Source organism: Copidosoma floridanum, unplaced genomic scaffold (genome assembly GCF_036245765.1).
Source record: "Copidosoma floridanum isolate Cflo_tuat_1 unplaced genomic scaffold, Cflo_Japanese_pri ptg000019l, whole genome shotgun sequence".
NCBI classification, from domain to species: Eukaryota; Metazoa; Arthropoda; class Insecta; order Hymenoptera; family Encyrtidae; genus Copidosoma; species Copidosoma floridanum.
The window spans coordinates 4648159-4664962 of record NW_028321896.1 but is presented as its reverse complement, the minus strand read 5'-3'; the positions used below and the strand labels follow the sequence as shown (position 1 = coordinate 4664962).

The window sequence follows — 16804 nt, the reverse complement described above, 5'->3', positions numbered from 1 at the left end:
CTGTCGCGGTCGCGACATGTCGATGATTGGTGCCGCATGTCAACAAACTCCAAAAACAATGTTATATTAAAATTGTATGTAAGTAGTATGAATTACTGAACTTCCAATTCAGAAGTTAGGTAATTGATGGTCGATCTATAAACTGTAAATGTTTATGCAATATGTATATATGTATTTATATATACATATATGTGCTAATGTACGGAATATTATCGATCGTTTTTTGTTTTTGAGGGTCAAAATTACTAGTTAACCTCATCGTACTTGTTCTAAATTTTAATGTGAATAAGAAGCACCTTTATTCTTACGCAAAATTACCAGTTAAAACCCCAGAAATGGTTGGCGTTGAAATTCTCCAGAAAAACGAGCCTTACTATTTGCCCGGGTAATAGGATTCCTCGACGGTGATTATTGCCCCGCTCTCGACTCTAGGGTCTGTTTATCGGTTACTTTTCAGTTACACCGGATACGTACCGCGTAATCGTTACGTCTACGGTAAAACTTACGGGGATCTCACTCACGAAACATTACTTGACCCAGCAGTTGATCACGCGGAGGAACTTGTTCTCGTTGATAGGGAAACAACGCACGAAGTACACTCGTTCATTGTATGAAATTTTTTCGTTATGCATGTTAATAAAAAACCATCATCTATCCGTTATTCAGACAGTAAAACCAACGAAAGCCGACCTACAGATCGTTAGGTCCAGATCGGAGAGGACAGATCCGATCTACGCACATCCGATGCTTTCAGGTTATACAGGTAATGTTACCGGTATTAAATAGCTATTTTTTCGTAAGTAACTTTTCTGTTTTTGTTCATTTACAAACATTCGCTCTCAGGTTTTGTGCCACAAATGGGCGATGAACGAGACAAACCCTTCGAAATTCAGGCAATTCAAGGTATCGCAGATTTTGAGCGGCAACAACTCAAGAAGAAAGCCTCGCGCGAGCTTTTGCGCAAAACCATCGAACTCCAAAGTGGCGTTAGGCATCCCAACAATGTTGAGGAACGCTTGGTTGAGTCTTTGAATATTTTATTCTTCCTTAGTGAGTACGATGCAAAACTAAGTTTTACCTTCCATCACCTTATAGCTGCTTCGGAGTAAATTCAAATTGCCCCTGATAATGGTTCGGCCTGAGCGCGTTGGTTTTCTCAAGTCCCAGCCCGTGAACGAAAGATACGAGAAACCCAAAGATTACAATGCTTCGCCTTACTTCATGGACAATCTGAATCCGGAGAAATATTTCATAAACGGTAAAAAAAGAAAAATTTGTTTTTACGCGCAACTGATAACATTATAGTCCGTTCAATTATATAAAAACACTGGTAAATTTATAAATCATCAGGATACACGGGATACATACCTTATCGCCGCGTTCACTTCGGAAAAACGAGAAAAGCTATGGCCAATGACGGTTTGCGCGACTTTACTTCAAATTATCTCTATAAGAAAAGAACCGAGTGGGCTCCTGTGGCGATTTTTTCGGATGAAAAAGTAGAAACTTCTCACCAAGTTTCCCCTAAGGGCTATGAAGTTTATCGAAAAGATACTGCCCTCATGCCATCTTATACTGGCCACGTTCCTGGAGCCAAAGAAAAGTAAATAATTCCATTCTTTTGTATGGTTATCGTATTAACCAATTGTCTCATATCATTTGAACAAAAATAATTCCTAGAATCGGTGCTACTTATGGAGTCTCTTCCAAAGACGCGCATCGACTTATTCAAGATCATCTTTTTCTTTTGGAATTAAGAAAGTGCAAGATGTCCTAACTTAAACATTTACCGGTAATTCATAATACAACATTCAATTACTATAATCGTTTTTTTATTAACATTTTGACAAATTGCCTATACAATATAATTCTGTTGATAAGGGATAAAGGTTTTACATGGTAGGAAAATAATTTTTCCAATGTAAAAAAATAAAAACTTTCAAAATTTTTTGTAAGTAAGCTCTGTACAAGTTTTTCGTAGCTTTAATCACAAAACATGTGGCAGTATTGTACTTTACCTGTAAACTTGTTTCATTTTTGCGATTTCCACTTCATTAAAATTTCTTCTGCTTGTTTGAGGTTTTCATCTTTCTGCAAAGTATTAAAAAAATTAGTTGAAATTGTGCAAAACGTAGATTAACTCTTGAGTATTTATATTCATTTAACTTCACCTTGATAAAACAATACCGGATGTTATCTTCTCCTAAATACTTGTGTTCCTCGCTATAAAATGCTGAGGGTGGTATGCCTTGAATTCCAACATTTTTCGTCATCCATTTAGTAAACTTGTAATCTTTGTAAGTATCAGTTTCTTCCTCCAACGTGACTTTGTCTTTTAAAGCAGTCCAATTTGCTACCATAAAATATCCTCCCTCAGGTACTGTGGGATACATGCCAACTTCAGATAAAAACTTAGCCATGTAATCTCGTTTCGGCATTAATTCTTCTGCAAGACTTGTAAAATAACAGTCTGGTTGTCCAAACTTTTTCAGCTCTTCTTCAAATCCTATAGCAACTGCTTCCTACAAAAAAAGAACAAGTTTTAAAAACATACACTTTTAATTAATTTTAATTTAAATATATACCTGGAGTGGAGTTGTACAAGTGTAAAGTGAGTTCTGATGAACGATTTGTAAATTTTTCATAAGATTTGCTGGTCCATAAGCCCAGCCAGTCTTCCAACCAGTAACACTGAAAGTTTTGCCAGCGGAACCAATTGTAATTGTTCTTTCATACATATCAGGTAGTGATGCTAAAAAAACAAATAGTAATTTATTTATTTACGCCAATACTGTGTAAAATAATAGTCAACGCTTTTTTATCTACCAATTCTTATGTGTTCATATGGTTTATAAACCAACCACTCGTACACTTCATCTGATACTACAAGTGTATTCCATTTTTTTGCCAAATTAGCAATGAATTGTAATTCATCACGCGTGAATACTTTGCCTATGGGGTTGTGCGGAGTATTCACAATGATACCCTTTGTTTTCTCATTGAAAAAACTTTCCATTTCTTTTTCATCGAATTTCCAATCACTAGACGAAATTTTACCACTGGTTTTTGTCTGAAATTTATTTATAGGTATCAAACTACATTTCAGTGTTATAAAAAACAGTTTCGTGAAATATTATCGTGAATTATATTTACCGGTTTTAATGGTATGAACCTAGGGACACCTCCAGCTACCCTTATCATAGGTTCGTAGCAATCAAAAAATGGTTCAATAACAATCCATTCATCTCCTGGATTGGTATGACCTTGAAGTGTGGCATACAGAGCTTCGTATGCTCCAGCTGTGACAAGAATTTCACTGTTTGCATCCAAATTTCTGTTTATGAGCTTTGAGTACAATTTGGCAAGAGCATTGACTAATCTTGGATGACCCTGCAAAATAAGTAATCATTAAAAAATTTTCTGTTAATAGGAAATGTTGGGAAAACCGCCTGTACAAGACAAGTCTCGTTACACAACACTTGACAACAAATAGCGTTCTATATGAAGTATTAAAATTCTTACAAAACCCCTTGTATATTGATTTAGAAGAGGATTTTCACCAAGAGTAGTTTTAGCCAAAGCCTGCCTCACACTTTCTGGAGCATGAAAATCTGGAAATCCTTGTCCAAGATTGAGTGGCTTGTACTTCAATGAAAGCTCAATATACTCAACCCTTCAAAGAAAAAAGAAAGAAAAAAAATTTTTAATGAAGATTGATTTAAACTCATACTTAGTAAAGTTTATAAAAAATGAGATATTTACGAACCAGACAGACTTGTCATTTCCCACGAAACGATCAGGCAAATCAAACTTAGACATGGTTGTAACTTTGCAAGTAGTCCCTAGAGAATTATTCAACAACTGAGCTTTTGCAGCTGTTCTCAGCAATGGAACCCTAGCCCACATCTAGGAAAATAACACAGAGTACACTTAAAATGATAATTAAATGAAATTGTCCAGCAAAACGTGATGTGTATATCACTAGCCTTCCAATAATATTTAGACAACATAAACTTCAGTATCAAATCAGCAAAAATAACACTTAAATTATTGCTTGTCGATCTCTAGTGGTAGTCTCACGTTATATTGCATTAAAATTCATGGAAAGAAAATGAACAATAGAGAAGAAAAAATGAAGAAACCAATATGCAACTTACACAAGTTAAGACAATTTATTAATGAAAATGGCATGCAGTGGCACTTGCGCAGCCGGGAAAATTAAATGTCTCCTTGATCGGTTTTTCGCAAATACTCGCGTCAGCATAGGTATTTATTTAACTGAGCACAAATGTCGCACGTGATTGTAAATACTCGTGTGAAGCTCCATAAAGCAGACAGACGTTTTTAGTGGTACAACGTGTCTCTTATACATACATATGTATTGACGTACGTGCTTGAGTTAAATAAAAGCTATATCTTATCGATACATTTATCGTGCTTGTAATCGTAGGGAAAATTAGTTTACGCCACGAGGTATAATCGACGTTGTAGATGACTTGGCAGAAAATTTAAATGCAAGTTTATTTATTTCCAAGTTGTTTATTTAATAAATAAATATGTACCTAGCCAACGCAATTTGAACAAGAGTACATTTTTGTAATAATAATGTAGAAAGTATAAAACAAATAATATGTACTTATGTTTATAAAAAATTTTTATTTAAAATTACTCTTACGAAAATCATCAAAAAACAAAAGCTATTTCTCTTTGTGACATGCATGGTCGATTGAAAGTATAGTATAACTGCGTGACATATTTGAGCGAAAGTACCGATCTCGACAGAATCGGTTGCGCAATTTTTAAAAGTCTTTGGATAGTTAAAGCCCTTTAGCTTTGGCCTTCATCTACAGTTCCCCTCTCCCTGCCTGTATTCAACTTGTTGAATGTCAGATCAAGTCCGTGGTAAAAAATATTAGGTATTTGCAGCAACAGATGTAATATTTAAGATTCAACATTTGGTAAAGTTACAATTAACATATTTTAAACGATTTTTAAAATTCTTATTACCATTAAAACAGAGTTGTGTTTCATGCGTGTTTTTTTCAATCGTTACTACTTAGATTTTCTACGTTACCGATCACAACTACTTAGCTGAAAAAAAATTTACATTTTAGATTTTCGGTATTCCAATAATATAATCCATAACCTTGACGAATAAGAATTTAATTCATTTATTTTGAAGTGTCTAGCAAGAATGTGCGTCAACTCTTATTGTTTGGAAATTCATGCAGTTATCTAACATAACAAAGATAAGTTCCTGCACATTTTTATGGAATACAGTTTTTGGACGATCTTCGCCTATCGCGAATCATTTGACGTAAAGGCAATTTGATTCTCTCTATCTACTTTTTGTTGAACTAAATAATAGGGAAAGTTACTGCTAACTGTCAAATTTTGTGTTTAAAATAATCCGCTAACCATCAGGTGGAACGAACCGAATCAATTGCAAGGAACAAGGAACGACGAACAGAAATTACAGAATAGAGAGAGAGAGAGAGAAGACCATGGGAGATCTAAGCAATTTGAGCAAGTCAGTTTACTTAGTAAATATTTAATGTAATCAGTCGATTTATCATCATCCTCGGTGGCTCCGTCCTTGCCGTGTTTCGGAATAGTTAGAATTGTTCACAGTGTATGCATATACGTATACTTGTACACACTATACATGAATATACTGCCGTGCATTGCTTTTACGTATCTTCTGTTCTTACCCAAATATCAGTAAGTAGGAATACACTCGAAAAGAAGATCGAGGAAGATTTGTGACAACGACGTCGTGTGTGCATGCGAATGCGACAGGCCAGTGTCCAGTGTCAGTGGAGAGTCAGTGCAGAGAATTGAAGATTATCAACCAAGTTGGATTGAAAAGTAGTGCAAACGACGCAAAAGTGGTATAGGTAGTGCTTGTTGGTTCTGGATAACCAAGTGAAAAAACATCACATCCTCGAGTACAAAGTGCACAGATTGGTGGATAGTCCAGCACGGAAGCTATTGTTACATTAGGTGCAACGGCGACGTCAACCTGCAGGTTCCATCTTCGGGCGGTGCTGCTGCAGCTTTCCTGGGCCTCATTACGAGTGACAGTGACACCGGGTGCGTATTTTAAACCATCAAAAAAATTAAGAAGAGGAGGATCGAGGGGCTGCGCTGGTGTATATATAAGATAAATAATACACGCCCCAGACATAGCGTGCATGAGTGGTACTATGGAATGTGTATTTTTTTTATTTTCTATATGATAATAAAGTAACAAATAATTAGGGATTGACCTCTCGATGGAGTGGTGGAGGTGAAGGCATTAGAAAGAGAGGTTGGCTCGTGTTGTGCCTGTTATTTTTCTGCTGCGCCGAAATTCAGTACATACCTATATACTTATACACAGTAGATGTAATCATATGAGCTTACACAGTATAAGTTACAATTACGAATTATTGTAACACGAATTTTCACACGTAGATATAAATGATGTAGGTACACAATACGTAGCAATGTTTCCCATCTACAACTACGTCATGCTTACATGCACCCCCTTATTTCGTATCTTGATTAATACCCAAAAACTGCTGTAATTGTGGGTGTATCCACATTCAATTGTAGATCCATTTGATACCTCTGTGTGTAAATTCTCATTGGCCTTACTGAGGCCCAGAGAGGTACATGTTACATGTATGCACATACGTGATATACAATTGTAAGAAATTCTTCAGTGATTACAATGCACATGTGCAATGACAGTAGTAATGGATACACAAAACTTGTTGGCAATACAAAACTTGTTTCTCCAGGTATTGTTCATATTGTGAAAAGTTGTGTTGTATACATTTGGACGATTATTTGAACAAGTTAATCATTGTTAGAAATTTACATCAATTTGAAACTCATAAAGGTTTTTGTTTGTAATAGAACCTTTATATTACTGTTAAACAATCCATCGTTTTGCTGTTCGATATTATTTTCAGTATACACGATACTGCAATCCAATGTAATCAGCTAATAAATTACTAAACTCTTCTCTAAGTATATCTAACACTTGAAATCATTTTCTAACATTACTCGCACGACTATATTAACAAGAATACCACTCGGATTATTGACAATTCCAACAGCTATGACAAGGTATAACTATATAAATTTAAATTACAACGATTATTGTATATTTTTTTATGTTACCTACGTGTCATTTATTTACTAAATTTAAATTCACGTACGCTGTCTCGTCATATGGTCACTGGTCAAGTGTCCAAGAGTGTAAAGGGAAGGTAGTGCGCGGGCGCGAGAGTGACGTTGAGTGCCCTACGGGGGCGGTGAAGTTCACTTTCATCATCGTTATCATTTATCATTATCACCCACAATGCATCGTTTTCATGCTGTCAATGCCATATGCACATACATGTATATATAACAGTATAATTGCGCTATGATTGGTAGAGAAATCTGCGGGTCGGTGTACAAGAATACTCGATGTAGGTATACTTGGTAGAGTAAGTACGGATCGTGCATCGTGCCTTCAATGCCTTCATCAAACTTTAAACTCCAAAACGTACTGTATATAGGTATAAACAGAGGTGAGAGAGTGAGAGAAAACGAGCAGCAGCGCCTTCGTGTTGTGGTGGCGGACAGAACGGAGCAGCAGGGCAGGGAGCTGTTGGCAGAGCAGAAGTGTGTGTTCGTCGTCGTCGTCGTCGTCGTCGTCGTCGCGGTTTTGTTCTTCTTTCTTCCTCTCTTTCTATATCACTCAATCGTTTATGTAGCGTAAAATATACGTACATAGACAGATACTCAAAGAAGCTAGGAAGAGGAGTACGTACTCGCGATTCGCGATCGAAAAAGGAAAACTTAGTTTCTTTTGTTGCTTTCCCCCTGCTGTTTTCTTCGTCGGTTCGTCCCCGCTTTGTGTGTTTGTGTGTGTGCGTGCGCGCGTGTGTGTCTGACTTCCTCGACGAGGAGCCAGTGCAAAAAAAGAAGTGTTGTTGCAGCTGTTCCAATGGACTGTGTTTTTGTATGCTGCACCTAACACACAAGTTGTACTTATATAGTGGCTCCTAGTTAATTGCGAGAAGAAAGTTCAAACATTGGACCACTCGGGGAGCTAGGTAAGTTGTGTGCACGTTCGTCAGGAAAACGATGACGACGATACGTATAAGCTAGCATCCTTGGACGTACGTGTATCTCTCTGTATTGCGTGCAAATTGAAGCCTAATACGTATAGTTGACGACGAAGATGACGAGGACGACTTACACGCGATAATAATGTCGGCGGCGCCCATGTTATACTGTTGTATCTTTATCTATCACTCGGTCTTTTCAGTGTGTGCAATGCGTGCTGCACTTGTAATATATACATAACGCATCATCTTTCTGTGCGTGCAATATTTTCTGCTCTGTGTACCATACCATGTATATAATATTCATTAATGGCATGAGTTTTTTTGGAGCAGAGTAGGTATCTCCATATTATATCCATACACTGTGATAAATATTTCAGAAAAACTCACGTTGAGTATACTTTGTCGTTATCAATAATAAATACACGGTTGAGTTATTTTTCGGTCTCATAACACCAACAGTTCTATTGTTGACACATAATAGCAGTAGACAACGAGACGAGTGGATAGGACAGCTCTGTATCATGCCATGAATACAGAAAAGGAAAAAAAAACGGAGCAGAACGAGAGAGAGGGACGAAGGAAAAAGTGGCGCAGGCAGAGTTAGTTATACACATTGCAGGCGCTCTGCTGGATTATCTCTGTCTCCTCTGCGTGACTTCCGTCTCTATCTCTGTCTTTCTCTCTTTAAAACTAATTTTTTTTTTTATCTTCTTGTCTTTCACATGCATATACTCACCTATACACGAGTAGGACGTATCATGCATACTGAATACTTGCATTGCACGTACTGACATCATATTACTGACGCCCGATTAGTACAGTTCTCTCTCTCTTTCTCTGCGTGTGTGTGGATATGATAAGTGTAGAAATATATATATACATGCTAGTTGGCAGTGATAAGTATTTGTGTTTTTTTATTTGTTCAGGAGTACTTGAAATAGTTTATCTCCACGCGATCGGTGTCGATAATCCATCGCGGTGCACTGGATGTAGCCATAGTATAGGTATAATACGTAAATAATTGGCAGTGATCTGTCATCTGTGTCGCGTTCGCGTTTCACAAGGAAGTGTCAAAGTCGACTAGTCTCTGTATGCTTTTTTTCATATCAGTATTCACATTACCAACGAGAGAGGGATTCGCACGAGGTTATAAAAAGCTCCAAAACACGGTGGCAGCTGCTCTCTCATCCAAAGGTATTACTTGGATATAACGTGTACGGAGCCAGGAGCAGTTCAGGTGTATGTAAATCGTACACATGAGGTACACGCAGCCTCTCCCCTTCACGCGCCTCTCCAATTTCCAATACACCTAGGTGCACACATACCTTTTGCAAAGTCACCTGTTTCCAGAGCGCGCGCGCACACCTCAAATACTATAAGCAAGCAGGATGCTTAACATGCATCGCGAGAGATGAACGGAGATTCTCAGAGATTTCCCCGTGATTGTAGTGGTGGAACCGCCTAAGGAGCCCCGGTTTTTCCCTGATGTCATTGTCACCCACCTACAAGTATACAATATTATGCATCTGTGAACTACGGGAACGACTCCTTATCCTATTGTACACAATGTCGTTGTTGAGGGTCCTTCTATCGCCTCGGTGTTTGTTTGCTCGATAGTTTAACCAAATGTCACAAACCAAGTTACTCTGGTTTTCTGTACGGTATAAGTTTACTCGCAAAACTGCGGTGCGTGATGTTTCCTTGGTTCAGTCGAGTTTACAACGTACCTACTTATTTCGCTGCTGACTCGGTGCCGCGTGAACTTTCATCTCTGGCGTGCTGCCCCTGCTGAGAGAGAGAAAAAAAAAGCCATGGTCGCGGTAATAAACATTATATTCTGTACTTCGACGCTGCTACAATCGACCTATTTATCTTTCCGTCCCAAAGGCGGAGACGCGAGCAAAAAAAGGTTCTCGCGCAATTTTTTATTTTTAATCGCGCGTAAATTTATAAATGTGTCGTTGTTGGGCTGCACCAACGGCTCAAACAAACCGTCATTTTTCTCCGGTCATCGGGCAGAGACGATAATTAACGATAATCGCACGACGGAGTGTGTGTGTTCTTTTTCACGGATCCAGAACTCCTGTCCCGCGCCCCGAAGCTTTTGTTTTTGTCAGGATCGAACGCGGTGGGCTAGTGGGAATTTGTTCTTATCTAATCTCCGATGCTCGCGTACACTGCACTTATGTTTATTGTATACAGTACAAGTATACCCAACACCTGGTGTAATCGTAATTTTAACAAGTGGAAAAGCAAATTTGCTCCTCCGAACGTTTTTCAAGCCTATGTGTCCGTTGGAGGAACTACAAAAGCTCGACAATACTTTTATACCAGTCGTGGCTGTAAAAACTATATTTAAACTAACTTGTGTGTAAAGTGCACCCGACGAATTGTAGGTCAGTTGCAAAGGTGAAAAAGCGCATCACTTGTACCTACATTACATTGCGAAGGCCGCTATACGAGTTTATAGCTCGTTTGATACAGTTTTTTTTTTTTTATTCATAGAATTTTTTATCATGAAAATAATACCAACAACTACGAAATCGTGTAAAAGTTAATGTTTACACAATTCGTTCAAAGTACATTGAACTGTGAGTTAATTATTAAAAAAGCCTCTGTAGCGTAAAACGTTGTTTCGGTAGAAATTAAATAAACCCAGCGCTGGCGTCGTATGAAAAAGAAAAAGAACTACAAGTCAAGAAAATAATATATTTAAGTACACGGTTCAAAATTTAGGATTCCACTCCTTTTTTTTTTTTTCGTCCTTCAAAAATAAAATAATTGCGCCTCACGACACGTGACTCGCGTATTCCTTTGTCTATACTCTTTTTTTCTTTTCTTTTTTCTTTCGACGCATCGATTCGAAACTAAAATACTTAATTACGCACGTGTGCAAACACAACTCGAAACAAGCGAACCGAGCGTAGGCGCGTGTGTGTGCAAACGCGTGAAAAGTGACGAGTGATAAAAGGAGAATGAATGAGAGAGAGGAAGTAAAAAGGAAAGAAAGTGTATGTGTGCAAGTATAATTGCGGAGCTATGCGCGACACTCGAGATTTATGAGTATTTATAAGTGAATCTCTCTCGCTCGTATGCGCTCCGCGAGTTGCTACAACAATGTATACACCATTTGTAAACAAAGTATTTGGAGCTCAATGGTATGTGGCTTTTTGTTCTCGCTACACGCGGCCCCTTCACTATTTATTATTGTTAAACGAATGCGTCGGCAGCATTTTTATAAATTGAATTGTTTATGGTAAATGATTTCGTTTTTTTTTTTTTCGTTGCTGGACAAAAAGCACCTTTAGTGTTAATATGAGGGCCGATTCGCAAGCAACAACATATTATTGTTATTCGTGCACGCCTAATATCGACAAGTTATCTCTCTCTAATCTTAATTTGCAATCGTACACATTATGTTATATGTTCACTATTACGAATATTTATAAAAAAAAGTGGGCACTTAACAAAAAATACCAATCAGATCCTGTATGTACCTATTATATGCATCGAGCTTAATGTTGCAGTTGATATATACAGTTCCGATCAAAATTTTTGCCAGTAGAATTATACATATTATTATGCATCACATGTATAGATATTAGAGCTCAACGTAAGGGTATATATATAGTTACATCGTAACAATAACTTTGTATCTCTTCATTTGCAATATTACTTGCCATCAATGACAATGTCTCGTGTGTTTTTTTTTTTTTCCACCAGCAATATCGCGGAGGATCGGTTGGAAAGAGCATTTCCGCGTATCTGCACAGGTACTTAAAAATATATGTAAAAGACACGCGAAAGGACCGACGATGAATGAAACGACGAGTCGAAGAATTACTTGTAGAGTTGAAAAAACCACGAGTGCTTTTGTATTAATACACTCGCGAGTCGGGAGTTGGGAGCTAAACACTTGTCAAGTAGTCATTGTACACAGCTGTACCTATATGTAATTACATTATATATATGTGCTCCATGGCGGAGGTGACGTCTCGCTTGATGTGTTGGATGCGCGGGGGCGGTCACAAGTTCAGGGCTCCCTCTCTCAGCCTCAACAGTATAAGATATACTTATGTATAGAAATGACAACGACGGGAAAACTTTGTTCGGGTATTTTTATGATGCGCAAACAAACAGGGTGTGTGATTTTTTTTTGTCCACTCGCATTGGTTTTCACTGTATAATACTGACCAACCTGAACGTGTAAGCTGCGAATCTCTATAACCTCTCGCGATAATTTGTAATTTATTTTTTTTGTTGAATAAAACGTGTGGTCTGCGAGTGTGACCCAGGGTGTATACGTTATATACACGCCTCGCTTAGTTGTCATTGACTGTAAATGTTTCCTTGTACCGATGGCGTCAAAATTTTCATTGCTTAGATAATACAGCGTGAAATGCTTCGTACATCCGAAGCTCTTTCGAGGGATACTTACGTTGGTTCAATTTAAGTAAGAGCAGGTCTTGAAACCTACAGTAAAAAAAGGCCCTAAATGGTCAACGATAATTTTTTTGTTTTTTTTTCCTGCCTTTATCATTCGATTAAAAAGAAAGAAAAAAAAAAAAAACAGAAGTAAAGCAGGAGGCGTGTAGTATCGTTTATACGTACACATATACATGTACTTCAAATTGTTGTACATGGCTGCATGAGCGTTCGTCTGATTTATCAATTCGAGTCACTGAATAATTCAATGATTTTACCGTCTTGGAAGCTAATCGATCGTCACTCGCGATATTTCAAATTTACGTAAAGGAGATACGCGAAGGAAAAACAAGCAGCTCAAGTCTCTCGCAGTAAGGGATTTCCAGTGTTTTATTTTTTGCAAACGTTAATACGCGTGTACGTGTGTGTGTGTGTGTGTGTGTGTGTGTGTGTGTGTGTTTGTGTCGAACCCACTCTGTTAATGCAATTAGGAGATTGACTATACCCCCTTACTCTTTTTCTCTTCTGTGTCGTTACATATTATTAACATTTCCGGTGTGTATAAAAGAGAGAGAGGCATTTCATTTGGTCAGTGCTGTTGCAATACGACACACACACGTTTTATCTTATTATTTATACACTTAGACACCGTGTGTGCGTATGCGTGTATCCAAAGAGAAAGAGAGTTTACCAAATTTTTCACTTCTTCATCGTCAATGTGCATGTTACATGCGTGAAAATGGCCCTATTCGGTTTCCAGAGCGCAAACAATTTGGCTTATCTGCCAAACACCGGTTCGTCGCAAAAAGCCCGTTATCTTGTCGCATTAACTCTTGGTGAAATCTTTCGCCGGGCCAAAGTGTATGTTTTACGTGTCTCCTCGATTCTTTTATTAAATTTCGATCATTAACGTATACCGAGATGCTTCCCCGACGAATAAGTCATTTTTTTTGTTCTCAATAAAACTGGCAATTGTCTGAAATCCATGTTGTTGTGCGTTTTCTAGGTCAAAATGGCTAACCGGGGTACGGTCCAGAGACCGAACGGCACACAGGGCAAAATATGTCAGTTCAAGCTGGTTTTGCTCGGCGAGTCGGCCGTTGGGAAATCCAGTCTCGTACTGAGGTTCGTCAAGGGCCAATTTCATGAGTACCAAGAAAGTACGATTGGAGGTATGTTTTCTTTTTTCCGCCGAAAATACGTTAACCAAATAATGTTGGTACGAAAAAAATTACAACGATGACGTTTTTTCAGCTGCATTCCTGACGCAAACCGTGTGCCTGGACGAGACGACCGTGAAATTCGAGATCTGGGATACCGCAGGCCAGGAGCGCTATCACAGTCTTGCGCCCATGTATTACCGTGGAGCACAGGCAGCTATTGTGGTGTACGACATAACAAATCAGGTCCGTGGTTACACGTGTCATTTTTTCGACTGATTGATTTTCATTGTTACCGTCTTGTTGATGTGTCAAATGGTCTTTGTTAGCAATGGAACTTGAAATGATGAATGATTGATACAGAAAAGGACCAATAATTGTCATGTTTGTCCTTTTATCATACAGGACACATTTACGCGAGCGACAACGTGGGTGAAGGAACTCCAACGACAAGCCAGTCCGAGCATAGTGATAGCGCTGGCTGGAAACAAGGCGGATCTGGGCAGCAAGCGAGTGGTCGAGTATGAGGAAGCCCAGGCGTACGCCGATGAGAACGGCCTTCTATTCATGGAAACATCTGCCAAGACAGCGATGAACGTCAACGATATATTCCTGGCTATTGGTAATGCTGATTCATAACTCATTCCTCGTTGCAGTACACAATTGAAATAATTTTTTTCAATCGATGTTTATTTTTGGCTCATCCTGTATAAATAATCATTCGGTGGTTACAGCTAAGAAACTTCCAAAGAACGAACAAGCAGGAAACGCGAGTACAAGTGGACAGGGTGCTCGTCGACTAGTCGAATCGGATGGGCAAAAGCCAGCCACCGGCAACTGCTGCAAGTGATTGACTAAATCCGTATGTGTTTCACACACTAAATTGGTATCTATTTTTGCAGTAGTTAAATTTATGATCCCATAAACGAATTGAAGAGAGGAATAAGATCATTGGATTTGAAAGTTTAAACTATAAACAAAAACAACAAAAATTAATGCATATAAAAAAAAAAAATAAAATAAAAAAAAAAAAACCAACAAGAAAATACAAAAAAAAAAAAAAAAAAAAAAAAACATTCGAACAGAACAAACTCGCGAAACTTGCGATTTGAAAATAACGTGCCGTGTGCTTCCTCTGTGAGCACCGTTGACATGTATTTTTATAAACTATAAAACGGTGATAGCAGACGAATGCATGTAGCCTGCGCATTTATACCCTAATTGAGATCTCAAAGTTCTCAATTGATTAGATGAAGAAAAATAAAAGCAAATTGAAATATATTAGAAAATTAATCATGCGGAAAGAAAAAATCGAAAGGTTATAATAAACAATTTTTTATTAGTATTACCAAGCAGGGATTGCAAAGTTTAGTTATCAGAGTATATTACGTTTATAAATGTATTGCAGATTTACAAGGCAAGCAAGCCTTGCTTTAACATATTATAATTTTAATTTTATTATCACATTACTATAGGGTATTCCATAGATAATTAATTTTAAGAAAAAATGATCATATGAATGAATAATTTGTTGTAAAATGTAACTGATTTTATGCGACGTGAACGATATAAGTATCTTAGATTTTGTAAACGTGAGAGTCTGTAAATGCATGTGCATATTGGCAATCGAGCCGGTTAGAAAGTAATGATGCACGCAATATTTTTATTGTACTCGTCACATACATTTGTTAATGATGAACTTTTTGTCGGGTCGAATCAATGTTGATTGTTATTTTTTTTCCTCTATCCTGATATTATTGTATATTATATCCACGAGGTGAGAACCAAACAATTTTGTATCCTTAATTCATTTGTAGCTTGCTGAAACGAAATTAAATTTTTATTTATCAAAACACGTTTTTTGCATTTTTTGTTTTCTAATTCAAACTTCTCTTTACATCATGGAGATAAATCACATTTAAACTCATAAATATAAATATGTCTATATATATATATATATATATATAGTTTGTATATTTTGACTATTACAAGTTGGGTGTGGTAAGTACTTATTACGCATTATACTGCTTTTGTAACATCTACAGAACGATTAAAAATCAAATGACTGGCAAATAATCGTTTCAATCGATTACTAATGGGGATTAAACAATTCAGCGTGGTTTATCACTATTACACATATATTAATCAAGTTTTATTTCAAAGAGTTAATAAACAGACTTTTTTTTTAATAATTCGCCAAACCATGCACATTCATATCAATATTTCTTTGATTTCAGATTTGTACCATAATCAAGAAAAGTAAATACATCGCAAACGTGTCCACAACCAATTTGAATGGATCATACACCGTAAATAAACTACAAAAAGTGGTAGAAGGTGAATCGTGCATTATGATGAACAATTGAAATCAAACATACACGCGTGATTGTAAATCGCGCACTGGTAAAAGCGTATTCATTTTCAAATTACGACTCGACGATTTATCATCAAAGTTCTTAATTTTTTTTTTTTTCTGAGTACGCGAGGAAGTTGAGTACAGATAAAGTTGCAAGGTTTGTTACGTAATGATATGATTGTGTGCACGAAGTGGTCCCATTTGTAATGTTAATAACAAAGGTGAAGAAACAAAAAATGAAAAGTGAGTGGTGTTCGTTATAAATAATATAAATACACAATACTATTATAAAAAAAAAAAAAAAAAAAAAATTATGTTGGTGATATGATTTGTGTTATAAGTAATGATAATGATGATTATTATGGTATGCAGAATAACTAAACATTTAAGATGAACGCGTGTACGTGTATACTTTTGCATATACATGTACACTCGTTGAATAACGTATATAAATATATATATAAATATATAAATATAAATACATGGTAATAATTATTCGGAAAAAAATTTTGGCACGAAAATATTGTAAGATAGGCCATTCCTGCTGCTATGATTATTAATTATGCATTCTCTTTGTTAGACACTATACTGTGTACAACAATTTTACTCTAAATTATAGAGCATAATAATTTAAACGACAAAAAAAAAATGTATTGATGAGCTAATGGCCATTGTCTGGAAATCTCTACAGGAGAATAGAGAAAATGATGAATTTGTGAATATTAAATTAAAAGAAAACAAAAAAAAAAAAAAAA

The 16804-nt window shown here is 36.9% G+C and overlaps 3 protein-coding genes across 8 annotated transcripts; 2 read left to right on the top strand and 1 right to left on the bottom strand.

Annotated features, from left to right (window-relative positions):
* The first annotated feature begins 335 nt into the window (after positions 1–335).
* LOC106645483 (CIMIP2 protein GA14893) lies at positions 336–3460 on the top strand. The gene is made up of 8 exons (XM_014361359.2): positions 336–385; positions 458–593; positions 667–763; positions 844–1019; positions 1096–1258; positions 1351–1603; positions 1681–1792; positions 3431–3460. The coding sequence occupies exons 1-7, from the start codon at positions 336–338 to the stop codon at positions 1775–1777; spliced, it is 972 nt and encodes a 323-aa protein (XP_014216845.2). The 3' UTR covers positions 1778–1792; positions 3431–3460.
* On the top strand, positions 1237–16356 carry Rab5 (RAS oncogene family member Rab5). 5 transcript variants are annotated; one of them, XM_089592617.1, is made up of 5 exons: positions 1237–1258; positions 13540–13705; positions 13788–13939; positions 14099–14315; positions 14428–14702. In XM_089592617.1, the coding sequence occupies exons 2-5, from the start codon at positions 13546–13548 to the stop codon at positions 14541–14543; spliced, it is 645 nt and encodes a 214-aa protein (XP_089448743.1). In that variant the 5' UTR covers positions 1237–1258; positions 13540–13545; the 3' UTR covers positions 14544–14702. The 5 variants fall into 5 exon arrangements, with proteins under 5 accessions (XP_089448743.1, XP_014216850.1, XP_014216849.1 ...); XM_014361364.2 differs by lacking the exon at positions 1237–1258 and adding an exon at positions 5510–6093; XM_014361363.2 differs by lacking the exon at positions 1237–1258 and adding an exon at positions 7677–8093.
* Kyat (Kynurenine aminotransferase) lies at positions 1816–4385 on the bottom strand. Of its 2 annotated transcripts, none has more exons than XM_014361371.2 (8): positions 4158–4385; positions 3767–3906; positions 3523–3673; positions 3154–3390; positions 2827–3070; positions 2586–2752; positions 2172–2522; positions 1816–2091 (listed from the first exon to the last, which is right to left on the bottom strand). In XM_014361371.2, the coding sequence occupies exons 2-8, from the start codon at positions 3904–3906 to the stop codon at positions 2032–2034; spliced, it is 1350 nt and encodes a 449-aa protein (XP_014216857.2). In that variant the 5' UTR covers positions 4158–4385; the 3' UTR covers positions 1816–2031. The 2 variants fall into 2 exon arrangements, with proteins under 2 accessions (XP_014216857.2, XP_014216855.2); XM_014361369.2 differs by lacking the exon at positions 4158–4385 and adding an exon at positions 3987–4116.
* Positions 16357–16804: the final 448 nt, after the last annotated feature.

Bases quoted from the DNA above. Each gene is read 5' to 3' on its own strand.
- LOC106645483 (XM_014361359.2), top strand. From the start codon at position 336: ATGGTTGGCGTTGAAATTCTCCAGAAAAACGAGCCTTACTATTTGCCC. The intron at 386-457 runs GTAATAGGATTC...GTTACTTTTCAG, and splicing joins GAGCCTTACTATTTGCCCGG to TTACACCGGATACGTACCGC. The intron at 594-666 runs GTACACTCGTTC...TCCGTTATTCAG, and splicing joins ATAGGGAAACAACGCACGAA to ACAGTAAAACCAACGAAAGC.
- Kyat (XM_014361369.2), bottom strand. From the start codon at position 4,010: ATGTTGTCTAAATATTATTGGAAG. The intron at 3,674-3,766 runs GTTCGTAAATAT...TTTTCTTTGAAG, and splicing joins GGAAATGACAAGTCTGTCTG to GGTTGAGTATATTGAGCTTT. The intron at 2,523-2,585 runs GTATATATTTAA...CTTTTTTTGTAG, and splicing joins CTTGTACAACTCCACTCCAG to GAAGCAGTTGCTATAGGATT.
- Rab5 (XM_014361367.2), top strand. From the start codon at position 13,546: ATGGCTAACCGGGGTACGGTCCAGAGACCGAACGGCACACAGGGCAAA. The intron at 13,940-14,098 runs GTCCGTGGTTAC...TTTATCATACAG, and splicing joins TGTACGACATAACAAATCAG to GACACATTTACGCGAGCGAC. The intron at 14,316-14,427 runs GTAATGCTGATT...CGGTGGTTACAG, and splicing joins CGATATATTCCTGGCTATTG to CTAAGAAACTTCCAAAGAAC.